This window comes from Canis lupus, chromosome 10, assembly GCF_011100685.1.
Source record: "Canis lupus familiaris isolate Mischka breed German Shepherd chromosome 10, alternate assembly UU_Cfam_GSD_1.0, whole genome shotgun sequence".
In the NCBI taxonomy this organism is placed as follows: Eukaryota; Metazoa; Chordata; class Mammalia; order Carnivora; family Canidae; genus Canis; species Canis lupus.
In genome coordinates, this window is record NC_049231.1 from 34,777,179 (window position 1) to 34,789,709 (window position 12,531).

The following is a 12,531-nucleotide window of genomic DNA, read 5'->3' on the forward strand; positions in this document are numbered from 1 at the left end:
AGACCACAATAAGCCTGCTTCCACGGCTTCAGATGGAAGTGCACATCTTTCACCACATGTAGCTCCAAGTGTTTTTCTTGTGATGAGACCTTTCAGGACCTACTCTTTGTAACTTCCAAATCAGCAATATAGTAATACACTAAGTCTAGTCACCATGCTGTGAACGACATCTCCAAGACTGACTTTTTTTAACTGCCAAGTGTGCACCTTTAACCACTTTCCTGCCTTGCACCCAATCCCAATCCCATCCCAGGAACTATTCAGAACAATTTTGGGAAAGTCTCTACTAGACAAGTGCCTGGAGCCTGAGGACTGGGAATGAAGAGTTTCTGTGTAAGGAAGGGGTGGTGGCACAATGGGATTAATTTTACATACTCTGGGATGGGAATGGGGGCAGAGAGGAGACAGGCATAATAGCCCCCAATCTGCAGGTAGAGGGATAGGGCGCTTTGTTTCCAGAAGCCTCATTCAGATGCAAAGGCCTCGAGAGCCCTGGTGGCCCCACTTTGGCAGGCCCACCAGCTGTGATATGTCAGTTCTTTCCTTTATTTACTGAGGCTGCTAGACAGACAAAAAGGCGGAGGGAGATGCTTTGTGAAAGCTGAGACTGAAATATTGATGAAGGACAGTAATTGCACATCCCCATGACAGGAGGATAGGAGCTGCGGCTGCGGCTGCCGGAGAAGGTTCTCTCTGCCCATCAGAGCTGCTCTTTCCACGGCTTCAGATGGAAGTGCACCTGCAGCCAACCCTGGGCCTGGGCCTGCGGTCCCAGCCCTGAAGCGCCCTCCCCACTCTTTGTGCCCCCCCCCATCCCCACAGGGATGCCACCTCCCCGTGGAGCATTCTCCCATGGCCATTGCCTGCGCTGGCTTAGAATCACAGAAAAGCTGCAATGAGAAGCCAGAAGGAAGTTTCGAGATGAAGCAGTCAGTCCCACGTTCTCTGGGAGGCAAACCTAATGTCCACGAGGTGGAGTGACCTGGTTTCCATGCCCCTCCCCTGGCTTTCCTCCTTCCCATCCTGTGTTTACCCTCCTTCTAGGTTAAAGGCCACCCTGCCTCCCTGCTGGCTGCTTCCCTTCACTCAGCAAACATTCCCCTTGTCTCCTGCCCTCCCTTCATGGTCAAGCTCTGCCCACTTGACAAACCTCCATTCCTCTCCAGTCTCCCTGCCTCTCACCCCTCCACCAGCACCTGGGCTCAGCCCCGCTCACTGCCAGGCTGTTATGCAAGACCCATCATGGTGCCCAGGGGACCTCTTGTCCCTACATATCCTGCTCCCGTGCCAGCCTGACCACCACCTCAGATCCACCCCCCACACCTAGTCCGAGACTGAGTCCGAAGTCTTCAGGAGGGCCATAAGCCCTCCCTGAGCTGGCTATTCCAGCCTTAGGGGTCCTTGCTGTGCATGTACCCCACCCTTCTCTCTGACCAGTCCTGCCTTACAGCTGTCTCCCCTACCGTGGGTGAGCCTCTGTTCCCTGAAAAAGATGGGTGCAAGTCCCAACTGCTGGGTACCCATGAATGTGACCTTATTTGGAAAGGTCTTTATACATATAATGAAGTCTAGATGAGGTCACACAGGGGCAGGGCAGGCTAATCCCCTGACTGGCACCCTTATAAGAAGGGATTCTGGACATAAGACACGCAGAGAAGACAGAACACGGGGAGAATGTCAAGTCAAGACAGAGGCAGAGACCTGCAGGAATGCATCTACAAGCCAAGAACACCAAAGACTGCCAGCAATCGGCAGAAACTGGGAAAGAGGCAGGGGAAAGATTCTCTCCTCTGGAGCCTCCAGAAGGAATCGACCCTTGACTTCAGACTTCTAGCCTCCAGAACTGTGACAGAATAAAGTTCTGTTGTCTCAGGCCATCTAGTTTATGGAAATCTGTTCTGGCAGCCCTAGGAAAACAGGGGCTTTGGAAGTGAACCCTGGCTTCTGATGTTAGCTCCAGCCCTTCCCAGCTGAGCCACCTGGAACAGGTCCCCCGAGGTCTGTGAGCCTTGGTTTCCCCTCTGTACAATGGGGTACCATGTTCTCTTGGGTATTTTTGATAATATACTTAACTAATTTGCATAGAAGATAAATAAGCATCACTGCTGTTATGAGGACTCCTTTTTCTGGGAGGTCTTCTTGTCCTTCCAAAGCTCATCCCAGGGATATCCTCCACACACTGCACCTCTCAGATCCCAGTGAATGGAGCCCCCCCGCCAAGTATTCCAGGATCAGCTGTTGGGGTGCTTCCCCCTCCTGGGCTCAGTAATCCCTTCTCCCTGGGGCAGGGCTCCCTTCCTGCCCAGCAGGCTTGAGAGGGCTCCGTACCCCCTGCCCAGAGAGCAGCAGGGGGGCTGAGCCTCCCTGGAGACTTCTTCTTGAGCCAGCCAGCACCCAACCTGTTGCTTTTAAAGACAGGCCCCTTGCCAGCTCCATCTGCCTCAGGGACAAGCTGTTTAATGAAGCGAGAGTTGGCTCCAGGGAAGACAATGAATTTTAATGCTTCAGGACAGCAGGCATGGTCCTGAGGGGCTTAGACATTGTGGAGCCCAACCCCCTCCCTCCTCCACACCTGAGCTCCAGGGGGCTGGGTGACTTGCCCAAGGTCACACAACTGGTTAGTGGCAGTCAGTTCCAAAACTAGAACCAGCTGTCACTCCAAGTCCTATGAAGAACAGCATCGCTGGTAAAAGTCAAAAATATGCAGAGAGGAAGACAGGAAGTGAGAGGGAAAGAGGACAAGGGAGAGGGGTGTACCACCAGTCTAGAAAGTGAGCAAAAGATTTCTTTCTGGGTCATTCCAGATTAGTGGAATTTAACCCGTAAGTCTAAAAAGTGAAGACCCTATTACAAAAATATATTTCCCTCTCCTCTTCAAGTCCTCCTTACCCTACTAATCTTCACTCCCCATTCTTCCAAAGATACTCCTTTCCCTGGGGTTCCATAAAAGGGAGGGCCAATGACCTGATGTAGTGATAGCAAAGGAACAGCTTCCCTGCCCTCTGGAGAACAGACCTTGATTACGTATGAACTGCCTCCCTAACGTGGCTGGGATCAGAGTTTCCTACCCCAAATGCTTAGCATTAACGGAGAACCTGAGACAGCCCATGACCCTGAACACTATATGCCTAAACCCAGAGCTGAATGAACAAACATATCAGTGATTGAGAGGACAAGTGAATGAAATCAACAGTTCTGATCACAAGCTTAGAAAATGGGTTTCCTAAGAATTCAGTAACTCACCTCCCCCAGCAACCCCAGTGCAGCCTCAACTCAAGCTCCTCCTTCTCCTAACTCTGCATGGGAAAAACAATACCAAACAATGTAACTGACTGCTCAGGGTCAAAGGTTCCGGTCCTGGCTCCAGCCCACAAGAACCCTAATGGAGCCACGTGGGACGAGCACATGAAGACCCTCCAAAGGCAGCTAGTGTAGGCACTTCCAACTGGTTTTTAAGTCATGGGAACCTCCATTAAAAGAAAACCTTGGGCAGAAAAGCCGTCTCAGACTGAGATAGAAACAGCTGTTCAGGTGGGAAGGGAGGAGATGCTTCCTTCACCCATCCTCCATCCTCACCAGGAGCTCCTGAGATTTCTCTGTGGAACCTTAGGCTCCCTGATACCCAGGTGACAAGTCCCGATCTGGCAGCAGAGGAAAGGGAAGGTGAGAGCAAGGGACATACTCTCAGTCATCATGAGAAACATCCCTGCTCCTGGCCCATTCTCACCTCCAACCACTGCACCAAATTCCAGTGAGCCACACCCACCAAAAAGGGCAGTTGCTCAATAGCATCCTTGTGCCTCTGTGCCCTTGCATATGCTGTTCACTCTCCTCAGCTTGTCCCTCCTCTTCCACCCATGGTCCCTCTTGCTGCCAATGGTGGACAGACTCTAATGTTCCCCAGCCTTGTGTAATCGTCCTTACCTCCCGAGTTTGGGTTAGCTTAGCAACTTGCTTCTACCTAATGGAGTATAGTAAAGGTGAGGAGATGTCTCTGTGGTTGCATTACATGAGATTGCTACTTCCATTTTGCCATCTCTCTTTCTCGCTGGATGGCTTTGATGAGGCACATCCCCATGTTGTGAGTTGTCTAATGAAGACACACGTGGCAAAGAACTGAGGGCTGCCTCCAGCCAACAAGCAGAAGGAACTGAGGCCCTGGATCCAACAAACAGCCTGGAAGGAACCAAATTCCTCCCGGCAACCACAGGAGCTTGGAAGCAGATCCTTCCCCAGTCAAGCCTTCCGTTGAGACCCCAGCCCTGCTGACATCTTCACTGCAGCCTATGTGAGATCCTGAAGCAGAAGACCCACCTAAGCCATGCCCATACTCCCGGTCAACAAAAGCTATGAAATAATAAATGTGTACTGCTTTAAGCTGCTATATTTGTGACAATTTGTTACAAAGCATTGATAACTAATATACTACCCTAAGGAATTACTACTGTGTGCCTTGTAAACTCAGCTCAAAGGGCACTTCCTACATGAAGCCCTCCCTGAAAGGTTAGGCACTCCCTCCATAAACACCATGGCCACCATCATCTCTGTTTTCATCCATCTTGGTCATCACAACTAACATTTCTTAAGGACCTACTCTATGCCAGGTACTGTACTTGGTGCTTTACATCTACAGTCTTAGTGGAACCCTTGGGGATAGGAGTTCTGATCTTTCATGCAACAAACTTTACTGAGCATCTACTATGTGCCAGGGTTTCTGCTAGGCACACCCAAGAGTCAGAGAAGGAGACAGTAGGAACAAGACCCACAGCTGCTCATTGTTTGCTGTCCTGGAGCTCGTTTTCTAATGAAGGGAGACAGAAAAGAAACATGAAACACAGATAATCTCAGAGAATTTTAAGAGCCAAATGAGGGGCTTGGGGAGCTGCTCTAGGTCTGGGCCATCAAGGAAAAACAAAGTCTCTTTCAGGAGCTGACACTGCAGTGAAGCCCTGAAAAAGAAGACAGACAAACAAAGACCCAAGGGAAGCACAGGGCGGATGGGATAGGCAGGCCCTGGGGCAGGAACAAGCTCAAGCTCGGTGTTTGCATCTTGTCTCACCAACATAGTCTACAGTCTCAGGCCTGGTAAGGCAGGGTCTGGGCCCTGTACCAGCTGGAGCAGCTCAATCAGGAGCTTTCCAGAAATGCAGAACTTCAGCCCAGCTCCAGCCCCACTGAATTAGGGTCTGCCTTGTAATGAGATTGCCTGTTGATCCATATACATGTGCAAGTTTGTGAAACTGGTCTATTACACTTGAAAAAATACTTGTTGAATGAATGAATGAACAAATGAATGAATGCCCCTAAAGATCAAATTTCCAACTTCAACTGCACCCCTCCCGGCACCCAGACAGCCTCCCCGTCCCTGGCGGGAGGGAGGGTGTCAACTTCACACCCTGTAAAGCAGGCTGACAACTGTCAGCACAATGTGAAAGGGGACCGCCAGCCCACTTTGGGGTCAAAGCAGCCAGGAGCTGCCCCACATCAAGTCTTTTGCAGCCCCCATCTGCCTCCGCCTCCCTGCTCACCCCCAGCCTCACATGGAGTGCCCAATTCCATTACTGGTCCCCAAATGGCTATCAAACCCACACAGCTTAGCTAAAAATACCCTTCACACTTGTCAGGCCTCCCCACAGTTAAATCACTGCGAGAAATCCAACAGCTGTACTGAAGGAGACACGTAAATCCAGCTTTGGCCTCGACAGGGCCAGGCTCAGCCACGTGGGCACCACACAGCCAAGGGGGAAGGGGTGAGACCATGTCACTTCTTCCTGCAAGACCCCAAAGTGACCAAAATGGGGTGATTCCAGGAACATGAACAGGGCTTTCGAGGAGTAAAGCCGAACTACTTCTAACGACCTACAACCAACACCTGCTCACAAAGTCACGGGGACGGGAGACAGGTGACCTGCCTGCTCCCCCCCACCCCCAGGATCACGCTGTCAGCCTTTGGAGGGAAGCAGGGCTGGCACGGCCAGTCCCACCCCACCTCTCCTCTGGGGCTGAAGGTGACAGTAGCTCTGCGCAGCATGCAGCTGCGTGCTCATCTTTCCTGCTGAAAGTCTGTGGGGGAAATCACATTTGTAAAACTGGGACTGTTTTACTTTCTTAACAAAGCTCTCCCCAGTCTGGGAGGAAATGTTAGTGAATCTCAACCCACACTTCAAGGTAGTAGAGTAGGTCGCCTTTGAAATAAGGCCAAAGCCTGAACATGCTGAAAAATAAACTGTAATAGGTCTCACATGGGGGTCGTAGGCCTTATTTTCCTCTTTATCCAGACTATTAGGAGGATGAAGGAAATAAGAGAAAGAAAGCTTTAGCAAACTCCGGGCTGGGGGCATGGGGGAAGCAGGGAGTGATGCACAGTTAAGCTGTAGCCCGCCAGCCAGCCTATACCATGTCCAGGAGCTGCACCAGCCAGGCAAGAGCAATGATTGATTAAAGTGGCCCAAAGGCATTCTCTGCCTCGTTCACCCTTTGACTCACCCTATACTCACCCCACATCACCATCAATGGGATAAGTGGATCTGATGTCTCCCTTATGCCTTTCACTCCCCACTCTATTTTCAGGTGGGGTAGGGTCTTGTAGCATAATAGTGCTATGCATTATCATCCACACTGGCAAATGAGAGGTTTCTATTCCGTCTCTGACCCCTTACAGTAGCACCTGGCAAACAAAGGCCTCCAGGCCCAATCCTCCCCACTTCCTGCTTTTGTGTACAGTTTTATTGGAAGACAGCCTTGCTCATTCATTTGCTTTTCACCTGTGGATGTGTTTGCTCTACAAATGGCTGCACAGTTAGGAAATTATGACAGAAAGTGTATGCCCCCCCGCCCAAAGCCCTAAGATGTTTACTCCTTGGCCCTTTAAGAAAGAGTCTGCCAATCCTGCCTTAGAAGAACCAGATGATGCTCATAGTAGAGTAAAAGTACAAAGTATTTTCCACACTGCTTAAAGAAAGACCAAGGGCAGCCCAGGTGGCTCAGTGGTTTAGTGCCGCCTTCAGCCCAGGGTGTGATCCTGGAGACCCGGAATCGAGTCCCATGTCAGGCTCCCTGCGTGGAGCCTGCTTCTCCCTCTGCCTGTGTCTCTGCCTCTCTCTCTCTCTCTCTCTCTCATGAGTAAATAAAATCAAAAGAAAGAAAAGAAAGAAAAGAAAAGAAAAAACAAGACCAAAATATCCAGCTGCTGATTGCCTCTCCAGATCTTGATCTCTAACTTAGAGCACTTATGACTTTCTAACACCACTGGATGGACCAGGTGAGACGATGCCAGCTGATCCAGGAAAGTACACTACAAATACCAAAGAATGAGCACTGCCCCTCTGCTGTGGGTTGCAGGTTCTAAGACAAGCCCAAAGGAACTGTGACTTCCACCAATGTTCCCTTGGCTGTCAACTCAGAACAGGCGAAGGGTGCCTTCTAATTTGGTTTCCCAAAGAGTCCGAAGGGGTCAGGTAGGAATCAACTCTGACTCCCAGTTTGATAGTGATGCAGCCTGCTGACAAGTTATGGATCCTCCCATCTCAGCTCTTCCAGGCATTTCTTCTAGCTGAAATGAGTCCTCATTTCAAAGTACAGTCTGGGGCTTCCAGCTCTACATCACTTTCTCCACCAACTGGCCAGACAGCAGAGCTTAGGCTCCTCCATCACAGGGAGTCCTCGGAACAGAATCATTAATCTCCTCACATCTCTCTTCCTCCTCTGTCTTCTCTGTCTGGACTTCTGATGATGTGGAACCGATAAATCACTTATAATCTTTTTATTTTTTTTAAAGAAACTGACACCTGAATATAAACTCTGCAAAAATTCTAAAGATGATATAGAAATGGGCCCCAAAATAGTTTTTATCTTCTGTCCCCAATAATGGCCCCAATTTTGGCATCTTTCTGTATTATTTATTTTCCACCTGCCAGAGGAGTATGATAAGCCTGGACTTTGGCGTGAGCAATTTGCCCAGAGAGTATGTAAAGAAGGAAGCTGACCTTGTGAGGAAGGAATTTTGCAGTGGATATCCCAGTCAACTCATCCTCTCCACCTCGCTCACCACAGCCAATCCTTATCTCGAGCCCACACAGGACTTCACAGCCCAACTGAAGTGCAGTGAATCTGCACTTTGGGAGCACTTGTTCTCTCTTCTGAATGCTTTATCGCAATCATGTTTTGACTTCCTTTCTTCTCACCTCATTTATCACTGCGGTTGGTATCTCTTTGGTTGAGAAAACCAACCATTTTACTGCGAAGGACAGGGCGGTTTATGATGTCTGGAGTGAGGGACAGACATGAAGGAAGGTGGGGAAGAACTGTATAATTCTGATGATAATGGGGCTACTTAACTTTGCTGTAAAGGCAGTTTGGGTGTCTGAAAAATAACTCCTTCCACGTGGAAAGTCTTGCCCTTTTGGACACTCTTGGTTGCCCATCCAACAGTCATCTTTCATCACTGACAGATGCCTGCCAGCGTTCAGAGAGGCAGAGGGCCCAGGTCTAAAGAATGACACATGAATAGTCTACACCAGTTCCAGCACATTCACTGGGCCCCACCCCTTTGTTCCCTCCCTTGCTTCTCCTGCAGCTAGAAAAAGCCAGTGTGACCCAGTTCTACACCAGGAGGTGTGAAAAGACCACTAGGAATGACTTGGGGGCTGAACTTGGCACAGAGTAAGCCCTCAATAAATTTTATTACTGCTACTATTGTTATTACTACTATTAATTTTAACAGAACCTTTTCTTTCCTTTCCTCTCTCCTTATTTCCTTGCATCCCTCCAGTGGTGAGCCAAGGCTGGTTTGGACTTACTCATAAGAGTTGATTATATGCATCTCTTCCCAATAATGAGTTCAGTGACATCACAATGGTAATTTGAAATCAGCCATGAAGGGGATATTTACGCCATGGAAACTGGCAAATGCTATAGCTCAGGACTCTTTTGCCCCCCAAGAGCTAATAGTTAAATACTCACCAGCATGCCTCTCTTCCTCCTTCCTTTCTTTCCAACCATCCATCTCCCTATTACAACCAGTGAGTACCTACTGTATGCAGGACATTACGCTGGGTTCTCCTTGAGAACTCCAAGGTGAGTAAATCACTGCCCAACCTTCAATGATTTTATAGTCTAGCAATAAACTTGTATCTGTGAGGATACATTTGGCGGCAAGTAAAAGAAAACCCAACCAGCAATGGTTCACTTAAGAAAGTCTGGAGGGAGGCAGTAGTCTGGCCACCTGGCAGTGAGTCAAGGATCCCAAACATCCTTGTCAGCCACTCTTTGCATATTGACTTTTCTCCTCATGCCTATGGTCTCATGTGTACAAGAGAACTGCTGCAGTTCTAGGTATCAAGACTGCTTTCAAAAGCAAGAAGCAGGGACAAGGACTTTTTCTTTTTATCTAGGAAGAAAATCATTTAATCCTCCTAACAAATTCATGAGGTGGCTCCTATAGCAATTCTCGTTTTACAAATAGGGATACCGAGGCCAAAGAGATTAAATAATTTGCTCAAGGCCACACAGCCAGAATATAAATCCAAGCATTCTGACTCCAGAGAGCACGTGCACTATGTCAGATATACCATAATGAGAGATGCGAGCTCTGGAGAACAAAACCACACCATCCACTGCTTCATTACACTACTTCGTACTACCCTCCACCGTCACGTGCATCCACCTCATACCCAAGACTTTTTGTTGCTCAGAAATGAAAATCCTTTTTGTTCATTCTTCTATGACCCCTTCCCCCAATCATGGGCAAAGTATCAGGTGCTTGGATTTGTTAACTGACATGCACCCATCTCAGCCCTAAGACTATCCAACCTGAATGGAAAACCCTGCCACTCCTGGTGCCAGCAGGCCTGCATTTGGCACCTTCCTGTTCCAATTACCCACTTGAAAACCTGGAGACTCCAATCCTGTTGGGAATCAGACGATCTTCTTGGCCTATTGCCTGTTAACTGCACACCCCCCTTTCTGGCGCTGATTTCCTTTGTACTGTGCCCACTGCATGGGAAGATCTTATGATCTGGACCCTCCCAATTACTTTCCCATCACAGCAAGTTCCAACCCCAACTGGCATCCCCACCGCAAAATGCTGGTATCCCCACTAGAGGCACCAAGAAGAAAAACATTACTATTTGCTAGGGTGGCCAAAAGACTTGACTACTCTATTATTAATAATTTTTTAAATAGAAAATATAAGTTCTCTACTGGGTTCTCTGGTGTCTCTATGACATATGCCAGAATCAGAACCTGCTCTGCAAAAGAAAGTCATCTGGTTTGGAAATCTAAGTACCACTTAACTAAGTGCTGTGGAGGACACCGTTCCAAAAGTCACAGCCTGGGGCTGTATTTGTCATGGCAAGTTTAGGTCTGCTACCTGGACTTTCTGTTTTCCTTTGCTTTATTCTGTCCTAAAGAGAAAAGGAGATGGAAAGACCAAGTGGCTGCAGGAACCTGTAGGAGACTGACATGAAGGAACCCCTCTCCCATCCCACCCCACCCTGGAAAGAAAGATTACCGGAGGGCTGCACACACACCTTTGTGGGACTCCATTTCAATTGTGTTTTCAATCTGTTGGATCCAATCCCAGAGCTTTCTAAATGGTTTGCTCAGAGTACCTCTGATATACTAGCGAAGAACAATTTGGGAAGGAAAGCTAAACCTCTTACTGTCCCTGAAAAAAGGGAATTGTTGAGAAATACAATTGGTCATTTAGGATTCTATGACCTTGGGCAAAACACAGCACAGCTCCTCATGTCCAGTGCAATGGGGAACTGCATGCTGGGGCTCTGCAGCCAGAACAGCCAGCATGGAATCCTGCCTCTGTCACTAACACGTATGATCTTGGGTGACTTTCTTAACTTTTGCCTCTCAGCATCCCGAGTTCTTCTAGCTCCCTTCAGAGCATTAGTAAGAGGCGTAAATCTGTAAATTTTACACATAGAATGCTCAGAAGAGAGCCTGACACAGCTGTTTGTAATTCACGTTACTTTGTTATTTCGATTATCTGCCTCACCAGATCTTGCATGAACTACAGAAAGTAATATATTTAGGAGATAGAGTTTCCATTCAATAAATATTAGTTTCCCTCGAAAGGAAGGAAGGAAGGAAGGAGGGAAGGAAGGAAGGAAGGAAGGAAGGAAGGAAGGAAGGAAGGAAGGAAGGAAGGAAGGCAGGCAAGAAAAGCAAGAAAGCAAGCAAGAAAGAAAGAACAGATCAAGTATCTTCATATATATTTTGTTCTATATTTAAGCGCAGATTTTTGGATATTCAACCAATCAACCAAGCCATGTGCCCAGTTATTCTCAACAACCTGACTCCCGCATACTTTCTTCCACTCCATTCCTCAGCAGCACGGTGTGCATTGGTTCTCCGAAGGGAACGTGGACAGGCCCCGCAAAAGAATGCTAGAAGGCTGGATGGGCTGCAAGGGTCACAGGGCCCGAGTTCAGCAGGGCAGAGAGCCCCCTGCCCTGGAGAGGCCATTCAGTCACCCACAGCCCTTGAAGGAGCACCATGACAGAGAAGCTGAGAAGGCAATGAATTCATCATTTCTTTAAAGTTTTATAATAAAACCTTCTGTGAGTCCTTTTCTCTCTTTCACTCTGCAGGGCAACAGCAAGGAAGCTCTGCCAGGATCTGGCCCAATAATTCTGGGGGATTCCTGCCTTCTACGGAGATAATCCAAGCAAAAAGGACTACTGCGTACCCCTCCTGGGAGCCTCCCACCTCTCAGGACAAGGACACCACACCTGTTGGATCTCAGAACCATGCGTCCCTGTTTTTCAGCCTCAGGCAAAATGACAGCACATGTCTAACCACATAGTTGCTGTGGGAAGACCAATGACCACCCAATTGACGTTTACTGTACGTGAGGCACCTCAGTGGCTCTACAGTTAAGTGTCTGCCTTTGGCTCAGGGCATGATCCCGAGGTCCCGGGATCAAGTCTCACATCGGGCTCCCCACAAGGAGCCTGCTTCTCCCTCTGCCTGTGTCTCTGCCTTTCTCTCTGTGTCTCTGAGCCGAAAGCAGATGCTCGACCACTGAGCCACCCAGGCGTCTCAGAAGAACAATTTTAAAGGCAGTTAAGCTTACAAAAGATCACCACTCCCAGAGCACCCGAGTGGCTCAGTCGGTGAAGCATCTGACTCTTGGTTTCAGCTCAAGTCATGAGTTCAGGGTTCTGAGATCTGAGACCCAAGTGGGACCCATGTCAGCGCAGAGTCTGCTTATCCTTCTCCCTCCCTCTACCTCTCCCCCAACTCACATACACTCTCTCTCAAATAAATAAATAAATCTTAAAAAAAGAAAAGAAAAATGAAAGAAAAGACAAGACCTCCTCTTCTCCCATTCACAAAGGAAATACAAAATAGGACGTGCTGACAAAAATACCTGTCCTGCTCATGTAAAAGCTGGAAACACATCATATGTTCCCTTCCCCTATCCAGCCAACCCTGCTTTGTTGATGAGGACCCCTCAGAGACAACGCCAGCCTCAACTTTCTGCAGGGCCGCAATCCTTCTGGGGTCTGAAATGTT

The 12,531-nt window shown here is 48.5% G+C and overlaps 1 protein-coding gene and 1 long non-coding RNA gene across 5 annotated transcripts in view; one reads left to right on the plus strand and one right to left on the minus strand.

Moving 5' to 3' along the window:
* Positions 1-12,531, minus strand: part of CHST11 (carbohydrate sulfotransferase 11) — a 259,633-nt gene that overhangs the window by 169,788 nt on the left and 77,314 nt on the right. The window contains exons 1-2 of one of the 4 annotated variants that reach the window (XM_038550822.1): positions 8,726-8,759; positions 7,986-8,487 (exon numbers count right to left, since the gene is read on the minus strand). The exons of 2 other annotated variants lie outside the window; for them this stretch is intronic. Coding sequence is in view for 1 of the 2 variants with exons in the window: in XM_038550821.1 (XP_038406749.1) it covers positions 8,726-8,762 (37 nt within the window). In the remaining variant the exon portion in view is untranslated. Of the gene's footprint in view, positions 1-7,985; positions 8,488-8,725; positions 8,805-12,531 lie in introns of those variants that run through there. One more of the 4 variants, XM_038550821.1, reaches the window with a different exon arrangement.
* LOC102151808 lies at positions 8,882-11,580 on the plus strand. Its single transcript, XR_005365699.1, has 2 exons — positions 8,882-9,075; positions 11,251-11,580. It is a non-coding gene; the product is annotated as an uncharacterized LOC102151808 (long non-coding RNA).